General features: G+C 44.4%; 1 protein-coding gene across 1 annotated transcript; it reads left to right on the plus strand.

Annotated features, from left to right (window-relative positions):
- Positions 1–816: 816 nt before the first annotated feature.
- Positions 817–22659, plus strand: spc24 (SPC24 component of NDC80 kinetochore complex). The gene is made up of 6 exons (XM_059639982.1): positions 817–931; positions 5128–5292; positions 6013–6157; positions 7638–7742; positions 14768–14844; positions 20564–22659. The coding sequence occupies exons 2-6, from the start codon at positions 5130–5132 to the stop codon at positions 20668–20670; spliced, it is 597 nt and encodes a 198-aa protein (XP_059495965.1). The 5' UTR covers positions 817–931; positions 5128–5129; the 3' UTR covers positions 20671–22659.
- The last annotated feature ends 263 nt before the right edge of the window (positions 22660–22922 follow it).

Genomic DNA, 22922 nt, shown 5'->3' on the forward strand with positions numbered 1-22922 from the left:
AAGAGTAAGCTATTTAACCCTTCAGGCCTGTTCAATCATTAATTAACATCATGGTTAATCCGGTAGGGCTCTCATCTTCAATTTCCTATCTGCCCCCACAATGATCTTCTGAGAGAAGAGGGCTTTATCACTCTCCATCTTAAACACCCGCCTTTTATTCTTAGCTTTTGTCTCCTAGTTCTAGCCTTTCCTAAAGGGGAAACATACTTTTCCTAAATCACCCTATCAAGTTCCTACAAGATATATTTCATTAAGAAAGTCCCAATGTTGAAAGCTTCCAACGGGGCTTTTAAAAAAAACCTAACTTACCAACTGACAAATTTTGTCTAATTTACGTACAGGAAAAGCGCCTGGCGTTCTTTTTGCCACATTGAAGGCGACAGTTAAATGTAAGAAACGCCAGCCTTCCTGCTCGGCCTGATGTGTTCATCCAGCCCCACACTTTGTTGTCGCGGATTCTCCATCATCTGCAGTTCCTACCATCTGCAAATGCCTCTCTGATGAAGGGTCTAGGCCCGAACCGTCAGCTTTTGTGCTCCTGAGATGCTGCCTGGCCTGCTGTGTTCATCCAGCTTCACACTTTGTTATCTGGCAAGTTGTTGTTGGTTTTATAGGTGTCCAGTTTACAAGCCGGCAGGGTCATGTCGCTGAAGCAGGACAGTTTTTTTTGTTTGCAGCGATAAAACATGAATTATCCACTATGATTTCAATCTGAAAATGCCCTTGCAAAGATTAATGGGACAGGTACAAACAAAATTGACTGCCGTTGTGTACGGGCGCTACCGCTAGTCAGCTCAGCGGGGTCCTTCGGGGAGACGTTGGGCTCGAGCGGAAACTTCGAATTGAGGATGTGTTAACGGACAACAGGGAGGCGGGAAAACCAAACTACACCACCCGGAGGGGAGAGAGCGAGGGATAAAATCACCCGGAGAGGAGAGAGCGAGGGATAAAATCACCCGGAGAGGTGAGAGCGAGGGATAAAATCACCCGGAGGGGAGAGAGCGAGGGATAAAATCACCCGGAGAGGTGAGAGCGAGGGATAAAATCACCCGGAGAGGTGAGAGCGAGGGATAAAATCACCCGGAGTGGAGAGAGCGAGGGATAAAATCACCCGGAGGGGAGAGAGCGAGGGATAAAATCACCCGGAGAGGTGAGAGCGAGGGATAAAATCACCCGGAGAGGTGAGAGCGAGGGATAAAATCACCCGGAGTGGAGAGAGCGAGGGATAAAATCACCCGGAGAGGTGAGAGCGAGGGATAAAATCACCCGGAGAGGTGAGAGCGAGGGATAAAATCACCAGGAGAGGAGAGAGCGAGGGATAAAATCACCAGGAGAGGAGAGAGCGAGGGATAAAATCACCCGGAGTGGAGAGAGCGAGGGATAAAATCACCCGGAGGGGAGAGAGCGAGGGATAAAATCACCCGGAGAGGTGAGAGCGAGGGATAAAATCACCCGGAGTGGAGAGAGCGAGGGATAAAATCACCCGGAGAGGTGAGAGCGAGGGATAAAATCACCCGGAGAGGTGAGAGCGAGGGATAAAATCACCAGGAGAGGAGAGAGCGAGGGATAAAATCACCAGGAGAGGAGAGAGCGAGGGATAAAATCACCAGGAGAGGAGAGAGCGAGGGATAAAATCACCCGGAGAGGTGAGAGCGAGGGATAAAATCACCAGGAGAGGAGAGAGCGAGGGATAAAATCACCAGGAGGGGAGAGAGCGAGGGATAAAATCACCCGGAGGGGAGAGAGCGAGGGATAAAATCACCCGGAGAGGTGAGAGCGAGGGATAAAATCACCCGGAGAGGTGAGAGCGAGGGATAAAATCACCCGGAGTGGAGAGAGCGAGGGATAAAATCACCCGGAGTGGAGAGAGCGAGGGATAAAATCACCCGGAGAGGTGAGAGCGAGGGATAAAATCACCCGGAGAGGTGAGAGCGAGGGATAAAATCACCCGGAGAGCAGAGAGCGAGGGATAAAATCACCCGGAGTGGAGAGAGCGAGGGATAAAATCACCCGGAGAGGTGAGAGCGAGGGATAAAATCACCCGGAGGGGAGATAGCGAGGGATAAAATCACCAGGAGAGGAGAGAGCGAGGGATAAAATCACCAGGAGAGGAGAGAGCGAGGGATAAAATCACCCGGAGGGGAGAGAGCGAGGGATAAAATCACCCGGAGAGGTGAGAGCGAGGGATAAAATCACCCGGAGAGGTGAGAGCGAGGGATAAAATCACCCGGAGTGGAGAGAGCGAGGGATAAAATCACCCGGAGTGGAGAGAGCGAGGGATAAAATCACCCGGAGAGGTGAGAGCGAGGGATAAAATCACCCGGAGAGGTGAGAGCGAGGGATAAAATCACCCGGAGAGCAGAGAGCGAGGGATAAAATCACCCGGAGTGGAGAGAGCGAGGGATAAAATCACCCGGAGAGGTGAGAGCGAGGGATAAAATCACCCGGAGGGGAGATAGCGAGGGATAAAATCACCAGGAGAGGAGAGAGCGAGGGATAAAATCACCCGGAGAGGTGAGAGCGAGGGATAAAATCACCCGGAGAGGTGAGAGCGAGGGATAAAATCACCCGGAGGGGAGAGAGCGAGGGATAAAATCACCAGGAGAGGAGAGAGCGAGGGATAAAATCGCCCGGAGGGGAGAGAGCGAGGGATAAAATCACCAGGAGGGGAGAGAGAGAGGGATAAAATCACCCGGAGACGTGAGAGCGAGGGATAAAATCACCCGGAGTGGAGAGAGCGAGGGATAAAATCACCCGGAGAGGTGAGAGCGAGGGATAAAATCACCCGGAGAGGTGAGAGCGAGGGATAAAATCACCCGGAGGGGAGAGAGCGAGGGATAAAATCACCAGGAGAGGTGAGAGCGAGGGATAAAATCACCCGGAGGGGAGAGAGCGAGGGATAAAATCACCCGGAGAGGTGAGAGCGAGGGATAAAATCACCCGGAGAGGTGAGAGCGAGGGATAAAATCACCCGGAGGAGAGAGAGCGAGGGATAAAATCACCCGGAGAGGTGAGAGCGAGGGATAAAATCACCCGGAGGGGAGAGAGCGAGGGATAAAATCACCCGGAGAGGTGAGAGCGAGGGATAAAATCACCCGGAGGAGAGAGAGCGAGGGATAAAATCACCCGGAGAGGTGAGAGCGAGGGATAAAATCACCCGGAGTGGAGAGAGCGAGGGATAAAATCACCCGGAGTGGAGAGAGCGAGGGATAAAATCACCCGGAGAGGAGAGAGCGAGGGATAATATCACCCGGAGAGGAGAGAGCGAGGGATAAAATCACCCGGAGGGGAGAGAGCGAGGGATAAAATCACCCGGAGTGGAGAGAGCGAGGGATAAAATCACCCGGAGGGGAGAGAGCTTGGGATAAAATCACCCGGAGAGGTGAGAGCGAGGGATAAAATCACCCGGAGAGCAGAGAGCGAGGGATAATATCACCCGGAGAGGAGAGAGCGAGGGATAAAATCACCCGGAGAGGAGAGAGCGAGGGATAAAATCACCCGGAGGGGAGACAGCGAGGGATAAAATCACCCGGAGAGGTGAGAGCGAGGGATAAAATCACCCGGAGAGGAGAGAGCGAGGGATAAAATCACCCGGAGGGTAGAGAGCGAGGGATAAAATCACCCGGAGAGGTGAGAGCGAGGGATAAAATCACCCGGAGGGGAGAGAGCGAGGGATAAAATCACGCGGAGAGGTGAGAACGAGGGATAAAATCACCCGGAGGGGAGAGAGCGAGGGATAAAATCACCCGGAGGGGAGAGAGCGAGGGATAAAATCACGCGGAGAGGTGAGAACGAGGGATAAAATCACCCGGAGGGGAGAGAGCGAGGGATAAAATCACCAGGATGGGAGAGAGCGAGGGATAAAATCACCAGGATGGGAGAGAGCGAGGGATAAAATCACCCGGAGAGGTGAGAGCGAGGGATAAAATCACCCGGAGAGCAGAGAGCGAGGGATAAAATCACCCGGAGAGGAGAGAGCGAGGGATAAAATCACCCGGAGGGGAGAGAGCGAGGGATAAAATCACCCGGAGAGCAGAGAGCGAGGGATAAAATCACCCGGAGAGGAGAGAGCGACGGATAAAATCACCCGGAGAGCAGAGAGCGAGGGATAAAATCACCCGGAGGGGAGAGAGCGAGGGATAAAATCACCCGGAGAGCAGAGAGCGAGGGATAAAATCACCCGGAGGGGAGAGAGCGAGGGATAAAATCACCCGGAGGGGAGAGAGCGAGGGATAAAATCACCCGGAGAGCAGACAGCGAGGGATAAAATCATGCGGAGAGGTGAGAGCTTGGGATAAAATCACCCGGAGGGGAGAGAGTGAGGGATAAAATCACATGGAGAGGTGAGAGCTTGGGATAAAATCACCCGGAGAGGTGAGAGCGAGGGATAAAATCACCCGGAGAGCAGAGAGCGAGGGATAAAATCACCCGGAGGGGAGAGAGCGAGGGATAAAATCACGCGGAGAGGAGAGAGCGAGGGATAAAATCACCCGGAGAGCAGAGAGCGAGGGATAAAATCACCTGGAGAGGAGAGAGTGAGGGATAAAATCACCTGGAGAACAGAGAGCGAGGGATAAAATCACCCGGAGAGGAGAGAGCGAGGGATGAAATCACCCGGAGAGGACAGCGCGAGGGATAAAATGACCCGGAGGGGAGAGAGCGAGGGATAAAATCACCCGGAGGGGAGAGAGCCAGGGATAAAATCACCCGGAGTGGAGAGAGCGAGGGATAAAATCACCTGATGGGTGAGGGACACAAACACCCGGACAGGTGCGGGATAGAACTATCCGGAGAGGGGAGATCGAGGGATAAAGTGAAAGGGAGAAAACACCTGGGGGAAGAATCACGCTGAGGAGAGATTTAAAAAAAAATTGTGGAGGAGAAAGTGAGGAAAATTTTGAGGCCAGAGGAAAATCAAAAATGAAGGGAGGGGCTGGAGGAAATTTTGGCAATACTGAGACAGAAAACGTGAGAATTCCCTTCAAAGCCTGATCACTAAATTAAGTTCTCTCCTCTCTTATTCCCAAAAACTATCACTCAATATCTGAGTGACTCTGCATGTCCGTTCAATGAATGATAGAGCAAGAAATTAAAGTGTATATTTTCTGCTCCCCCCCTCCCCGATAAAGATGGAGGCCCAGATGCAAGAATTTAAGGCGTTAGCTGGAGAAATGTCGATTATCCTGTCAGGCTCTCACGGGGAGGTGCTGTTGCAGAAAGCAATGATGAATAAAGCAAAAACTGTAAATAGGTACCTGGAATTTGAAAGATCAGTGAAGCAACTGCTTACAGGTAAGACTTGACAATTCAGAAATTGGGTAAGTGAGCTGACGTTTGTAAAATTGGCACAGATAATTTAAAAAGTGCCACAAACTGACTTTCTGTGATGGTGTGAATGGCAGTAGCAATAAAGATACAAATAATATTCTGGGGAAATCCAGTGGCTCTGGCATCATCTGGAGAGAAAATCCGTTATTGTTTTGATTCTGGAAACTGGCATGTTTCAAAAAATAGTATTGGACTTGAAGCATGAATCACTTCTCTCTCCTTAAGCAGCATTTTCTGCTTTTTTAATTTCAGATTTCAAGCATCCACAGTAATTTACTGTTGTCCTAGCACTAGAGATGCTGTGAGGGCAGTACACAGACAATCTGTGGTGTCTGAACTATATTAACAGTTCTGTGAAGGCAAACTGTCTTATGCAGAATTCATAACCATACCTTGAAAATGAAATGATGTGTACAGGTGGTGGAAAAAGACATAAATTGGATCCTTATCACTGAACGTGCTTATACTGCATGGTTTATCTCCCTTTTGTAATTGTGATTGTTTCCAGTACAACTTTTTAAAAAGTACCCTAATGTTAGGTTTGACTTGAATGATCTGTGCTACTTTAAAATTAGTTTTAACTTAACTCCCTGTTGCTTGAAAATGTTAATGGCTAGAAATAAGCTTTTGGAAACATCTATGACTAATACAGGATCTTTGAGAATTACATGATGTTGATTTCAGAAATACAACAGACACGGGAGAAAGTGGCACTGAAAGTTATAGAGATTGGAGAAGAACAACAGAAAAACTTTCTGGAGGTGCAGAAGATTCAGGAACAGTGGAAAAATAGTCAACAACAGTATGTTCAGAAAGGAACAGAATTAAAATATCCTTTTGCGGCTGAAGTTTACTTTTAAAAAGTTCCTACATGGATTAGGAAGTAATGGAGGAATGATATCTGCAAGTGATTGTGTTGACTTAATAATCACTTTAAGCCAATTTAGTGTTGTCAGTGGGTGTGGGCTTGCACTTGCGCTTGCTAGAAGTTATTTTTATATACTGAACTCTCTTCTCTACGAATAGAACATGTGGAGGATTTACAGCTTTTTAGATATTTTTCTCAATCAACCTGTTCAGATATTTTTACTTACCTCTGGAGCAGGTGAGACTTGAAATTGGGCCTCTAGGCTCAGGGCTAGGGAGACTTCCATATGCATCACAAGAAGGCTGAGACTGTTTGGGCAATGCTTGTTTCTCAACCAATTAGGTAATGAGCCTTCAGAGATATTATTAGACACTCCTAGACCATTGGGACTTCAGCCCAGGCCTCTTGGCTGAGAGGTAGGAAGATGACCAATATACCACAAGAGCCTCATCCTTCCCTTTTTAAATGTTTTATATATCCAGAGGTGCTATTTCACACAACTCAATGGCTTTTCTCACCACCAAATCACTGAAATGAAAATGGTGTTGGCAGGCGAGTACACCTTTTATAAGATTAGATTTTTAATTAACCTGTTCAAAGATGTTATTTATGACACCGCTGGAGCAGATGGGTCTTGAATGTGGGCATCCTAGATTAGAGGTAGGGACACAATTGTTGTGTCACAAGAGCCCTATTGCACCTTTTTATACATATTTTCCAGGTCAACCTGCTCAGTAATGTTGTTGTTCACCTCTGCAGCTGGCAGGATTGGAATCCAGGCTTGCTGGGTCAGAGATAGGGATACTACTTCTGCATTACAAGCATACTTATTGCACTTTTTAAATTAGGCAAAAACATGGGAGACACCTGTTGCCTGGTGTATTCTCCATGACAAAGCTTCAATCAATCCATAAGTACCCTTTTCTCTTGCATTACAGAATGTGTTTCCTTTGACATTTGGTATTCTTGAACTTGTCCTTGAGTGCCACACAAAAGGCTTCAACAGCATATGTCTTTTTTTTCCAGCTATTAACAACTTTGTTTTTTTAAATCCATTGAGATTAACTTGTAGAATGCTTCTTGCCGAAAGGAGTAACTTGGTATTGAAGTAAATATTATCCACCACAGGTTGGTGCTCAAACATTTTGGTATCTACATTAAACATCTCTGGTAGTGATAGTGGTGTGGCATTGTTTTTATGAGCTATCACCCAAAATGAATTTGTTCCATATTGCTACTATGAATAATTTGTGCCCATTTAAATCATTGTTATATATATAGAATTCCCAAGTGTTTTAAAAATTTTGATTTTGTTAGAACCACCATGTGAATGCATTGTCTCAATTTCACCTTCACCTTTTGTAAAACATTTTGTACCAAGCTCATACATGAGCAATGTTATAACCACACATTGTTCCTTTTCTTAACATACAAAAGTCACACTTTTACAGCAAGAACTAGAGGAGCTTGAAAGGACTGAGAAAGAAATAACCAAAATAGAAGAAGAGGTAGCTGAAGACACGACAATGGTTATTCCTTCTACCAAGTAAGTTTTGAAGTAATGCATAAGTTTGCTTAAAGTAGTCTTCTCTTGTTACACTGAATCAGTACGGAGTGGTGGAAAATCAAATTCTTGAACTCGCAGGACATTTTTTGGTATATAGAGACAGAGGTGAATTCACTACATCACAATTTGGAAAAATTATCCAATATTTTTAGATGACTTCTGAGCAGCCGATAAGGTGAAAAGGTCATCCACTATGATTGTGGGTCGTAGAAACTGATGACCAACATGTAGAAATTTTTGCTGAGGTGGGGAAGAGGTATTTTCTCTGGATGAGCAATTCAGGGACTCAGACTAATGTTCTAGGAACTTGGATTCAGATTCCACCACGGCACACGCGAAATTTGAATTGATGAAAGTCTGATATTTTAAAAAGAATTCTAGCCTAATACTACCAGGTAACTGTGTTGTAAAAACTCATTAGGCTCACTGATATCCTGTATGGTAAAGAAATCTGTTGCCCTCACCTAATCTGGCCTGCCTGGAATTCCAGTCCCACGGGTCCTGGTCTCCCTGCCTAACGGAAACAACTTCCCAGCGTCCACCCTTTCTAAGTCATACATTATCTTGTAAGTTTCTCCAGCGCCAGTATGTCCTTCCTGAGGTGTGGGGCCCAAAATTGGACACGGTATTCCAGATGGGGCCTAACTAGAGCTTTATAAAGCCTCAGAAGCACATCACTGCTTTTATATTCCAACTCTCTTGAGATAGACAACAACATTACATTCGCTTTCTTAATCACGGACTCTACCTGCAAATGAACTTTTACAGAATCCTGGACCAACACTCCCAGATCCCTTTGCACTTCTGATTTGCGAATTTTCTCACCGTTTAGAAAATAGTCCATGCCTGTATTCTTTTTTTTCCAAAGTGCAAAACCTCGCATTTGCTCACGTTGAATTTCATCAGCCATTTCCTGGACCACTCCCCTAAACTGTCTAAATCTTTCTGCAGCCTCCTCAGTACTACCTGCCTGTCCCCCTATCTTCGTATCATCGGCAAACTTTGCCAGAATGCCCCTAGTCCCTTCATCCAGATCATTAACATATAAAGTGAACAGCTGCTGCCCCAATTTTGAACCCTGCTGGTCACCACTTGTCAGCGGTTCCCACTTGCTCCAAGAGACCACTATTGTCCCAGTAGCAAAGAAAATCAGGCGAGGTGCCTTAATGACACGTACCTGGTGGCTCTGACATCCATCTTTATGAAGTTCTTCATGAGGTTAGTAATGGCAGATATCAACTCCAGTCTCCCAGGTTGTCCTGATCTGCTACAATTTGCCTACTGTCACAATAGGCCCTTCACTCACTCCTGAAACATCTGGATAACAAGGACACCTGTGTCAGACTCTTATTTATTGACTTTAGCTATGCCTTCAACACCATAATTTCAACAAGTCACCTTCAGACTCCAAGACCTAGGACTCTGCTCCCTGCTGTGCAAGTGGATTCTTGACTCTGACTCACAGACCGCAATCTGTAAGGATAGGTGAGAATACCTCAATGATAATCCTCAACATCGGTGCCCCGCAAGGCTACATACTCAGCCGTTTATGATAGCCCCTATATGCTCATGACTCAAGCCAAATTCAGCTCTAACTCCATTTATAAATTTGCTGTTGATGCCGCTGTGGTGGGTCATAGAATCATACAGCATGGAAACAGACTGTTTTGAACCAACTTGTCCATACTGACCACGTTTCCCAAACTAAACTTGTCCCACTTGACTGTTTTTATCCTAAATCTTTTCTATTCATGTACCTGTCTTAATGTCTTTTAAATGTTTTAATTGTATCTGCATCTTATTGTTTTCTTCAGTTCATTCCATGTCTGAACCACTCTGTGTGAAAATGTTGTCCCTCAGATCCTTGTCAAAATTTTTCTCCTCTCACCTTTTAAAATATTTCCTCTGGTTTTGAACTCCCCTCCCCTATGGAAAAGCCCTTGCTATTCACCTTAACTATGTCCCTCATGATTTTATCAACCTCTATATCATCATCCTTCAACCTTCTATGCTGCAAGGAACAGTTTCCTAGCCTATCCCATACCTTCTTATAATACAAACCTTCCAGGATCTCAAATGATAAGACCGAGTGCAGCAAGGTGATAGTGCAAAAACACAATCTCTCTCTCTCGCTCTCAGTGTCAAAAAACTGAAGATTTTGGTCATCTTCAGGAAGTGGTATGGAGAACACACCTCAATTTATCAGTGGTGCTAAGGTGGAGGTAATTGTGAACTTCAAGTTCGTCGGGGTAAGTATCACCAATAGTTTAGCCAGGTCGATCCATATTGAAGCTACAGTCAAAAAAGCACACCAAAGCCTCTGCTTCCTTAGGGGGCTAAGGAAATTCAGCATGCCCATGATAACTAGCATAGAAAGAATCCTATGTGGAAGCATCACAGCTTAGTATGGCAACTGCTTTGCCCAAGGTCGCAAGAAATTAGAGAGTTATGAACACAGCCCAGTCCATCACGAAAACCAGCCTTCCTTCCGTTGACTCAATCTTCAGTTATGCTGCCTTGAGAAAGCAGCCAAGACGTGAAGCTGAAAGAAAACAGCAGGTCAGACAGCATCCAAGGAGCAGGAAAGTCATTGTTTCAGGCCAAATGAAGAAGGGTTTTCCAGCTTTACATCTATTTGAACGAAGAACAAGAACAAAGAAAATTACAGAACAGGAACAGGCCCTTCGGCTGTCCAAGTCTGTACCAGTGTGCTGCCCATCATAACTAAAACCCCTACCTTTTTGGGAACCGTATCCCTTTACTTCCATCCTATTCATGGATTTGTCAAGATGCCCTTTAAAAGTCACTATTGTATCTGCTTCCACTACAACCCCAGCAGTGAGTTCCAGGCACCCACCACCCTCTGAATAAAAGAAAAAAACTTGCCTCGTACATCACCTTTAAACCTTAGCCCTCGCACCTTAAACCCATGGCCCCTGGTAACTGTCGCCACCACCCGGGGTAAAAGCTTCTGATTGTCCGGTCTGTCCATGCCCTTCAGAATCTTGTGGTCCTCTTATCAGGTACCTGCTGAACCTCTGTCATTCCAATGTGAACAACCCAAGTTTCTCCAACCTCTCCTCATAGCTAATGCCCTCTACCAGGCAGCATCCTGGTAAATGTTTTCTGTACCCTCTCCAAAGCTACCACATCCTTCTGGTGGTGTGACGACCAGAATTGAGCACAATGTTCCAAATGTAGCCTAACTCGGGTTCTGTAAAGCTGCAACATTACTTGCCAATTTTTAAACTCAGTGCCCTGGCCGATGAAGGTCAGCATGCTGTATGCCTTGTTCATTACCTTTTCCACTTGCGTTGCCACTTTCAGTGACCTGTATACCCTGTATACTCTGCCTATCAGTACTCTTCTGTATATTTTGCATCTAGATTTCCTTTCAAAATGCATTACCTCACATTTTTCCAGATTCCATCTCTGCCCAAGTCACCAACCAATCTATATCCCACTGTATTCTTTGATGGTCCCCATCGCTAGCCGTAATTCCACCAACCTTTGTGTCATCGGCAAACTTACTAATCAGACCAGTTACATTTTTCACCAAACCATTTATATGTATTATAAATAGCAAAGGTCCCAATGCTGATCCCTGAGGAATGCCACTAGTCACAGCCCTCCATTCAGAAATGAACCCTTCTACTGCTCCTGTCTGTCTTCTATGATCAAGCCAGTTTTTTTAATCTATCTTGCAAGCTCACCTCTGACCCCATGCAACTTTACCTTCTGTATAAGCCTGCCATGGGGGACTTTGTCAAAGGCCTTACTGAAGTCCATGTAGACAGCATCCACTGCTGTACCCTCATCGATCGTCATCTTCACATCCTGAAAAAACTCAACCAAGTTGGTAAGACATGACCTCCCCTTCGTAAAGCCATGTTGCCTCTTGCTAATACCCCCATTGATTTCCACGTGGGAGTAAACCTTTTCTCCAAGAATCCTCTCCAGTAATTTCCTTACTACTAACATAAGGCTCACTGGCTTGTAATTAGCTGGATTATCCTTGTCACCCTTCTTAAACAAAGGAACAACATTGGCCGTTTGCCAGTCCTCTGGAACTTCCCCTGTAGCCAGTGACAATACAAAGATTTCCCTTACGGCCCCAACGATTTCCTCCCTTGCCTCTCTCAGTATTCTGGGGTATATCCCATCAGGGCCTGGGGACTTGACTACCTTAATGTTTTTCAAGACTTCCAATACCACCTCCCTTTTGATCTCAACATGACCCAAACTATCTACACACCCTTCCCCAGACTCATCATCCACCAAGTCCTTCTCTGTGGTGAATACTGATGCAAAGTACACATTTAATACCTCACCCATTTCCTCTGGCTCCACACATAAATTCCATTCCCTGTCGTTGAGTGGGCCAGCCCTCTGCCTGGCTACCCTCTTAATATCTGTATATGTATAAAAAGCCTTGGAATTTTCCTTAATCCTTTTGGCCAATGACTTTTAATGACTCCTTTTAGCCCTCCTAACTCTTTTTGCTTAAGTTTCTATTGACTTTCCATGTATCCACTCTTGCTTTGTGTGTACCCTGCCTCTTAGCCTTGATTAAATGCTTCCTTTGCTTCCTTTTCCTTTTTGATTAGGGTCACAATATCTCTCGTTATCCAAGGTTCCCTAAACTTGGCATTCTTATGCTTCATCCTTAAAGGAACATGCCGGTCCTGGGTTCCCAGCAACTTATACTTGAAAGCCTCCCATATACCAAATGTTGGTTTGCCCTCGAACGCTTGCCTGCAATCTACATTCTTCAGTTCCTGCCTAATGTTGTTGTAATTAGACTTTCCCCAATTTAGCACCTTTACCTGACAACTACACCAATCTTTATCCATCAGTACATTAAAGCTGACTGAGTTGTGATCACTGTTCCTGAGCTGCTCCCCTACTGAGACGTTGACCACCTGGCCAGGCTCATTCCCCAATACTAGGTCCAGTACGGCCCCTTTCCTATTTGGACTATCGGTTTCAAGAAGCCATCCTGGATGCTGCTTACAAACTCTACCCCACCCGAGCCCCAAGCACTAAGTGAGTCCGAGGCAATATATGAGAAGTTAAAATCACCCACAACAACAACGCTGTTACTTTTAGGTCTTGCCAAAATCTGTCTATATATCTGTTCTTCTATCTCCTGATGGCTGTTGGGAGGCCTATAGTAAATCATTATGATTGCATTGTTCCTGTTCCTAAGCTCTACCCATATTGCCTTGCTGTATGAGCCATCCAAGGTGTCCTCCCGCTGTACGGCTGTGATATTCTTCTTAATGAGTAGTCCAACTTTCCCACCCCTTTTATATCCCCCTCTATCCTGTCTGAAACATCTGTGCCCTGGAACATTCAGCTGCCAATTCTGTCTGTCCGTTAACCAAGTTTCTAATCGCAACAATATTATAGTTCCAGGTACTAATCCACTATATATCTCTGGCTTCCAGCATTTGCAGTCCTTACTGTCTCCAACTCACCCCGGTTATACTCTCTTCCTTCCCCTTTCCATCGGCCAACAGGTACATGTTTTTCAACTTTTGTATCAACAAATTTGCTAACATTTGGGAAGAAACTTCTCAGACTTATGAACAGACCTCTCACATATTAGACCATAAGATCAAGGAGCGGAAGTAAGGCCATTCAGCCCATCAAGTCCACTCTGCCATTTAAATCATGGCTGATGGGCATTTCAACACCACTTCCCTGCACTCTCCCCGTAGCCCTTGATTCCTTTTGAGATCAAGAATTTGTCGATCTCTGCCTTGAAGGCATCCACTGCACTCTGCGGCAATGAATTCCATAAGCCCACCACTCTCTGGCTGAAGAAATGTCGTCTCATTTCAGTTTTAAATTTACCCCCTCTACTTTTAACACTGTGCCCACAGATCCTAGTCTCCCCGCCTAACAGAAATAACTTCCTAGCGTCCACCCCTTCTAAACCATACATTATCTTGTAAGTTTCTATTAGATCTCCCCTCAACCTTCTAAACTCTGATGAGTACAATCCCAGGAACCTTAGCCGTTCATCATACGTTAAATCTACCATTCCAGGGATCATCCGTGTGAATCTCTGCTGGCCACGCTCCAGGGCTAGTATGTCCTTCCTGAGGTTTGGGGCCCAAAATTGGACACAGTATTCTAAATGGGGCCTAACTAGAGCCTTATAAAGCCTCAGAAGCACATCGCTGCTTTTATATTCCAACCCTCTTGAGATAAACAACATTACATTCGCTTTCTTAATTACGGACTCTACCTGCAAGTTAACCTTTAGAGAATCCTGGACCAACACTCCCAGATCCCTTTGCACTTCTGATTTGCGAATTTTCTCACCGTTTAGAAAATAGCCCATGCCTGTATTCTTTTTTCCAAAGTGCAAAACTTCACATTTACTCGCATTGAATTTCATCAGCCATTTCCTGGACCACTCTCCTAAACTGTCTAAATCTTTCTGCAGCTTCTCCACCTCCTCAGTACTATCTGCCTGTCCACCTATCTTCGTATCATCGGCAAACTTCGCCAGAATGCCCCCAGTCCCTTCATCCAGATCATTAATATATAAGGTGAAAAGCTGTGGCCCCAACACTGAACCCTGCGGGACACCACTCGTCACCATATTACAGATAGTAAGAACCGCCGATGCTGTGTCCCAACCTGAAATGTATGCTATCTCCTCTGAAGCTGCCTGGCGTGCTGTGTTCCTCCAGCTCCATACTCTGTTATCTCATATATTAGAGTTGATTTTTCTCTGCATCTGCTCTGCAGTTGTAACACTATATTCTGCATTCTGTTCTCTTACCCTGATGTACTTATATAAGCTATGATTTGGCTGGTTAGCATGGAAAATATCTTTCACTGTATCTTGGTACTTGTGACAATCGTAAGTCAAATCAAGATGTAACAACAAATAATAAGCTATACTGTCTCATTCCTCAAATGAGCTGCTTACAAGTAAAATGGTTTACTTGTGTAAAATGTTTATATTCAAATATGATTTCATGCAGGTACTTGGCTCATATCTTCCATAAGGTCACTAAAATCATTTGGGACTATGACAGCGATCCATCTCTTGTGAAAGGCGGTATCCTTTGCTTTGTAACTTTGAAAATTAAAGTGGAGAAAATGAGATATAAGACCTCAAATGCCTTTAGTACTAGGTATAGATGAATCAGCTAATATTACTATGCTTTTCAGCAATGTAAAGACTACAGAATCTGATTCTATAAAGCCTTGGAAAATATAATGCTTAGGAATCTTGAATTCAATGAAGTAAAATATGTCAAGGGAGAAGCATTTGGCACAAAAATGAGTGAGTTTCTTGGAGTCAGGTAGGAATATGATTCGAATGTTCAGTCTCAAGTCAGTTCTTCCGCTCCTTTCAGATGCTGGCTGTTTCTGTCCACCTGCCGCAGCTCCATAATCCCCCATTGTGCTTATCTTAAAAACATTTAGAACATAGAACAGTACAGCACAGAACAGGCCCTTCAGCCCACGATGTTGTGCCGACCATTGATCCTCATGTATGCACCCTCAAATTTCTGTGACCATATGCATGTCCAGCAGTCTCTTAAATATTCCAATGACCTTGCTTCAACAACTGCTGCTGGCAACGCATTCCATGCTCTCTCAACTCTCTGTGTAAAGAACCCGCCTCTGACATCCCCTCTATACTTTCCTCCAACCAGCTTAAAACTATGACCCCTCGTGATAGCCATTTCTGCCCTGGGAAATAGTCTCTGGCTATCAACTCTATCTATGCCTCTCATTATCTTGTATACCTCAATTAGGTCCCCTCCCCTCGTCCTTTTCTCCAACAAAAAACGTCCGAGCTCAGTCAACCACTCTTCATAAGATAAGCCCTCCAGTGCAGGCAGCATCCTGGTAAACCTCCTCTGAACCCTCTCCAAAGCATCCACATCTTTCCTATAATAGGGTGACCAGAACTGGACGCAGTATTCCAAGTGCGGTCTAACCAAAGTTTTATAGAGCTGCAACAAGATCTCACGACTCTTAAACTCAACCCCCCTGCTAATGAAAGCCAAAACACCATATGCTTTCTTAACAACCCTGTCCACTTGGGTGGCCATTTTAAAGGATCTATGTATCTGCACACCAAGATCCCTCTGTTCCTCCACACTGCCAAGAATCCTATCCTTAATCCTGTATTCAGCTTTCAAATTCGACCTTCCAAAATGCATCACCTCGCATTTATCCAGATTGAACTCCATCTGCCACCTCTCAGCCCATCTCTGCATCCTGTCATTGTCCCGCTGCAGCCTACAACAGTCCTCTATACTGTCAACGACACCTCCAACCTTCGTGTCATCTGCAGACATGCTGACCTATCCTTCAATCCCCTCATCCAAGTCATTAATAAAAATTACAAACAGTAGAGGCCCAAGGACAGAGCCCTGTGGAACACCACTCACCACTGACTTCCAGGCAGAATATTTTCCTTCTACTACCACTCGCTGTCTTCTGTTGGCCAGCCAATTCTGTATCCAGACAGCTAAGTTCCCCTGTATCCCATTCGTCCTGACCTTCTTAATGAGCCTATCATGGGGAACCTTATCAAATGCCTTACTGAAGTCCATATACACCACATCCACAGCTCGACCCTCATCAACTTTTCTAGTCACATCCTCAAAGAACTCGATAAGGTTTGTGAGGCATGACCTGCCCCTCACAAAGCCATGCTGACTGCATTTAATCAAGCCATGCTCTTCCAGATGGTCATAAATCCTATCCCTCAGAATCCTTTCTAACACCTTGCAGACTACAGACGTGAGACTTACTGGGTCTGTAATTGCCAGGGATTTCCCTATTTCCTTTCTTGAAGAGAGGAATTACATTTGCCTCTCTCCAGTCCTCAGGTACGACTCCAGTGGAGAGCGAGGATGCAAAGATCTTCGCAAGTGGCGAAGCAATTGCATTTCTCGTTTCCCAAAGCAGCCGAGGACAAATCTGGTCTGGGCCTGGTGACTTGTCAATCTTAATGTTTGACAAAATTTTCAGCACATCAGCTTCTTCTATCTCTATCCATTCCAGCATGCACACCTGCTCTTCAAAGGTTTCATTTACTACAAAGTTCGTTTCTTTCGTGAAGACAAAAGCAAAAAACTCATTTTGGGCTTCCCCTACCTCCTCAGAGTCCACACACAATTTTCCTATGCTACCCCTGATCGGCCCTACTCTTTCTTTGACCATTCTCTTATTCCTCACATCAGTGTAAAATGCCTTTGTGTTCTCCCTAATCTGTTCGGCCAAGCCTTTCTCGTGCCCCCTCCTGGCTCTCCTCAGACCATTTTTGAGCTCCTTCCTTGCCTGCCTGTAATCCTGTAGAGCTGAGCTTGATCCTAGCTTCCTCCACCTTATGTAAGCTACCTTCTTCCTTTTGACGAGAAGCTCCACCGCTCTCGTCATCCAAGGTTCCTTTATCTTACCCCTTCTTGCCTGTCTCAGAGGGACATATTTATTCATCACTCGCAACAACTGTTCCTTAAACAGTCTCCACATGTCTATAGTGCCTTTACCATGGAACAATTGCTCCCAGTCCATGCTTCCTAACTCACGTCTAATCGCATCATAGTTTCCTCTTCCCCAATTAAATATCCTCCCATTTTGCCTAATCCTCTCCTTCTCCATAGCTATGGAGAATGTGAGGCAGTTATGGTCACTATCACCAAAATGCTCTCCCACCACAAGATCTGATAACTGCCCCGGCTCGTTTCCAAGCACCAAGTCTAGAATGGCCTCTCCCCTCGTCGGCCTGTCAACGTACTGAGTTAGGAAACCCTCCTGAACACACCTTACAAAAACAGCTCCATTCAAATCTTCTGCTCGAAGGAGGTTCCAATCAATATTGGGAAAGTTAAAGTCACCCATTACAACAACCCTACTACGTCCGCACTTTTCCAAAATCCGCCGACCTATGCTTTCTTCAATCTCCCTGCTGCTATTGGGGGGCCTGTAGTAAACCCCTAACGAGGTGACTACTCCCTTGCTGTTCCTAATTTCCACCCATACTGGCTCGGTAGGCAGTTCTTCCTCGACAATGGAAGCTTCTGTAGCTGTGATACCCTCTCTGATTAGTAGTGCTACACCCCCTCCTCTTTCTCCCCCCTCACTATTCTTTTTAAATGCCCTAAACCCTGGAACATCCAGCGACCATTCCTGCCCCTGAGAAACCCATGTCTCTGTTATGGCCACAACAACATAGCACCAGGTACTGATCCATGCTCTAAGTTCATCACTTTTATTCCTGATACTCCTTGCGTTAAAGCAAACACACTTTAACCGATCCCTTGGTTCCTTCCCAGGAAAATCCTTCCCACTAGCTGGTCTACCTCTCGCTATTGCCTCACCTGCATCAACTCTCACCTCCGGTATACAGCTCAGGTTCCCACCCCCCTGCCATGCTAGTTTAAACCCTCTCGAACGACTCGAGCAAACCTTCCACCCAGGACATTGGTCCCCTTCCAGTTCAGATGCAACCCGTCCTTCTTATACAGGTCCCACCTTCCCCTGAAGGCATCCCAATTATCTACATATCTGAAGCCCTCCCTCCTACACCAGCTGCGCAGCCACGTGTTAAGCTGCGCCTGCTCCCTGTTCCTCGCCTCGCTATCTCGTGGCACCGGTAGTAAACTAGAGAACACTACTCTGTTTGTCCTGCTTTGCAGCTTCCATCCTAACTCCCTGAAATCACTTTTTATATCCTCAATCCTTTTTCTGGCTATATCATTAGTGCCAATATGTAACATGATTTCTGGCTGTTCGCCCTCCCCTTTTAGAACCTTATACACCCGATCGGAGACGTCCCGGACCTTGGCACCAGGGAGGCAACATACCTTCCGGGAATCCTGATCCTGACCACAAAATCTCCTGTCGATTCCCCTAACTATCGAGTTCCCTACCACGAGTACTTTCCTATTCTGCCCCCTTCCCTTCTTTGTCACAGTGTCAGGCTCAGTGCCAGAGAACTGACTACTATGGCTTTCCTCTGGTAGGTCATCCCCCCCAGCAGTATCCAAAACGGTATACTTATTGCTGAGGGGAATGTCCACAGGGGATCTCTGCACTGTTTGTCTGTCCCCTTTCCTCCCCCTAACTGTAACCCATCTATCCTTGTCCTGAACCTTAGGAGTGACCAACTCCTGGTAACTCCTCTCAGTTACCCCCTCTGCCTCCCGAATGATCCGTAGTTCATCCAGCTCCAGCTCCATTTCCCTAACATGGTTTTCAAGGAGCTGGAGTTGGGTGCACTTCCCACAAATGTAGCCAGCGGAGACGTGTGCCATGTCACCCACCTGCCACATTCTGCAGGAGGAGCAAGCAACTGCCCTAGCATCCATACCCCACTTATCTGAACACCCACTCAGTACTAAAGTAGAACGCTTCGTTCAAGTTGCTATAAAATTAATAACAAAGTTGTATTCTATAGAGAAAGTTTAGAATGAACCTTACCTTATTAACTAGGTTAGAGGAGGAGGGCGGGTGGGAGACACTACAGTTGTAGAGTCTCGGGTTTAGCCGCCTTGCTGATATATATGGTCACTGCTTTCCTTCCCGGCTGCCCCTCTGGTCCTCGTCACTTCCTCCGCTGCTCCCGCTCCTTCTGTGAAAGAGAAAAAAAAACACCGCTGCCCGCTACCGGTAAGTAATTTTTTTAAAAAAACTGCCTTTATTGATGTCTGATTTAAAATTGTTAATTTAGGTAACATCCCCTTGTTTTTAGTGACTGAGAAGCCTATATATCTCCCATAATTTGTTTCCTTCTCTCACTCCTCAATGTTAAGGTTGCCAATTCTTTACCGAGGTTTCATCATTAACAGTAAGTTTCTACCTCAGTCATAATATTCTTTAACCTTTAATTCCAGAGAACACAAATCTAAATTTTTTTTCTCATACCATGACCCCCAAGGTTTAAAGTAATATTCTGAACCTATATGCCACTCTTTTCAAGGCTAATATGCCTTTTCTACAGTTCTGACTACAAAATCAGAAATTGTTTAATGAAGTTTTGTAGGCTTTTTTTTTCTTATCCAGTCCTGTAATTATAAGTGTTAACATTGCATTCATGTGCTTGATTTTGTTTGTATACAACCTTTACATTTTTATTGATCTGTGCACATGGACTTCAGAATCTCTTTGGATCTTCATTACCCCCAGTTTGTCATTATTACAGTGTTCTGATCCATCCTCTTTTTGTCCAAGATGAATGATTCTTACTTTTCTTTTTTTGAAATTCATCCAGTCCAAATTTAGTGAATTTTAACCAAAAGGCTATGGTGAAGCAAAGGAACTGCTGGACTTTGAACTCAAGATGCCCCATTTACTTGACAGGTGTTTAAACTGACTAAGCCACAGTGGCGTCTTCAGTTAGTCTATTATTATCCCAATATTATTTAAATTATCTGTTTACACTATTTACTATGCCACCATTCTTCCTCATTGGCAAAGGAGGATTAATGGCACCCTGTTGTCAATATAGTAAATAGTTGAAATAATAGTCCACATCCTTGTGGGCCATCTCTAGACACTTTTCTATTTGAGTATATATCCTTTATCTCCACTATCTTCTCCCTGACCAATCTGTTCATCATGTCAGTAATTTGCCTTTAATCCATAATGTTAATTTTAACTAACGTTCTCTTTCATGGAGACTTAGCAGATGCCTTCTGGAAGTGTGTGTGACTTGTATCCTGTCCACCACTTCAATCATACTCACTCAATTCAAAAATGGGACATTACTTGTTGAGCCTTTTTGTATGTAATGGTTTCCTTAACTATCATGTCAGTTCATTTTGGGACAGGTATAGCACAGCCCATTAACATCGACTCTACCAAGCACTCTGAGAGTTTCATCTGTGATTATCTGTGGAACCTGTTGAGCACGGACTGGTAAATTGTTTCGTGAGCAAGTATGGAGAATAAGTGAACTGTTCATTTTGAATTGCTGTTTTTGTGCCTTGAATATTTTTAATACCACCCAATGTAGACCAGTGCTTTTCTGTTTAGTCAACTCAAATTAGTGCTTGGTTGCTTTGTCCTTGATTATAGGTTCTGGTAGCTTCCCTGTAACAAATGCTAAATAAATGGGGCCTATAATTTCCTAGTTTCTCTCTTTGTGGAGGAAATGTGGGAATTTAAATTCAAGGCAAGAATGCTAGTTAATGAGTAAAAATATAAAATAATTCTGACAAACTAGCTATTCTTGCCTGCTGAAACCTTTTGCTACTTTATTTCCAACCATGGATGATTAGTTGAATTTGACTACTTTGGTCTTAGTGGAAATATAAGATTGGTATGAGAGCATTTGAAAAAAGTGCATAATGTCACACCAGTGAAAAGCAATAGTTCATAGCAGTGAGAAAAGAATCACCAATTTCATTGAGTTATAGTGAATGTGCTGAAAATCATGTGGTTAAGTTGGGCTAAAACATTTAAACTGCTTCTTTAGTTGGAGAAGAAATTGAGTTGAAAAGTAATGAACAGAATATAAAGTGGCATGGTGACTCAGTGGCTAGTCTTGCTGCCTCTCGGTGCCAGGGGCCTGGGTTCGATTCAACCCCCAGGCAACTGTATATGGATCGATTTTTGCACATTCTCCCCATGTCTGCATGGGTTTATGCCAGGTGCTCCAGTTTTCCCCCCACAGTACAAAGATACACAGGATATGTTGATTGGCCATGCTAAATTGCCCATAGTGTTCAGAGGTGTGAAGATTAGGTGTATTAACCATGGGAAATGCAGGGTTACAGGGAAAGGGGTGGGGAATGGGTTTGGATGGGATGCCCTTTGGAGGGATGGTGTGGACTTGTTGAGCTGACGGGCCTGTTTCCCCACTGTAGGGATTCTCTGATATCAGGTGACGTTGTGTTCAAACCGCAAGCCACCTTTTAATAAACTCTGTATAGGTTGAAGAAAGTGGTATTTTTTTTTTGAGATTGTTTTGTATGTAATGGTTTCCTGAACTATTTATGTCAGTTCATTTTGGAACGGGTGTAACACAGCCCATTAACATTGACTCTACCAAACACTCAGAGCTTCATCTCTGATTATCTGTGGAACCTGTTGAGCACAGATTGGTAAATTGTTCTTTGAGCAATTATAGAGAATGAGTGAACTGTTCATTTTGAATTGCTATTTTTGTGCTTCTAATATTTTTGAAGTCGTGGCTTTAATCTTGGAAAGTATAATTTAGCAATTCCTACTGGTGGATTCATGACTGTGTGGTGTTTGACAAGGTATAGACCAATTTCCTGTTGATGCATTTTGGGATGATTTGCAAGAAAAAATACAAAGCTACCAGGATTACTTGCATGTGGCAATGTGTGCAGTGCCTTTCCTAATGACATTGCTGAAATTGAAAATTCATTCCTTGTGAGAACTAGCAGGCACAAACCTGTGTGCTGCCACTCCATATCACAGAATGCTGTAAATATTATTTTATTTTTTGCAGGAAAGGTCTATATGTTTAAGTGAACTTACAAAAACATTTAAATGATCCATTTGTTTTGTCAGACATTGATTCGTGAATCCAGTCTACTGAGCATTTGTACTGGTTAAATATTATCTGTTCTTTAATAATGTTGTAGATTAGCAAATGTTACATGAAAATATTAAGCTTTGCTCCTTTTGAAAATGGATTAGCTGCCTTCCTGAAAATACTGTGCAGCAAATTGGGGGGAAAAATACTGGATGCAGTACACTGGAAGTGTGTATGTCCGATCTCAGAACTGTGACAAGAATGCAAGCATGGCTCATATTGAGGCTCTTTATGTCATTTATCTCGATGTTTGATATCAACTATCCCCTTTTCCTAAGCTGTTTTCTGTGCCTACCTCAGTAATATTTTTCAGTTCTAATAAAGTGATTTATACCCTTTTCCTTATCTCTTGCTTCTCTGGCCTTAATTGTAGGCAGCCAATATTTGTTGAACTGTTGGAACCTTGCATCAGCAAAGCAGACTGGAATTATTGTGTTCTACCAAGGTTCTACCTGTGATTGAGATGCCGTCCCTTAACATTTGCTGCACTTATACCAATAACAGTCATCATTAAATAGAAAAGAATAAACTAACACCTTCCTACTAGAACATCACAATCTATTCACCCATCAGCTAGATTACTGCATAAATAAATTTGATTATTTCCT

Source organism: Stegostoma tigrinum, chromosome 35 (genome assembly GCF_030684315.1).
Source record: "Stegostoma tigrinum isolate sSteTig4 chromosome 35, sSteTig4.hap1, whole genome shotgun sequence".
Lineage (NCBI taxonomy): Eukaryota > Metazoa > Chordata > Chondrichthyes > Orectolobiformes > Stegostomatidae > Stegostoma > Stegostoma tigrinum.

Coding starts and splice junctions, on each gene's coding strand:
- spc24 (XM_059639982.1), top strand. CDS start 5,130: ATGGAGGCCCAGATGCAAGAATTTAAGGCGTTAGCTGGAGAAATGTCG. Junction 5,293..6,012: donor AGTGAAGCAACTGCTTACAG/GTAAGACTTGAC, acceptor TGTTGATTTCAG/AAATACAACAGACACGGGAG. Junction 14,845..20,563: donor TCCATCTCTTGTGAAAGGCG/GTATCCTTTGCT, acceptor CTATCATGTCAG/TTCATTTTGGGACAGGTATA.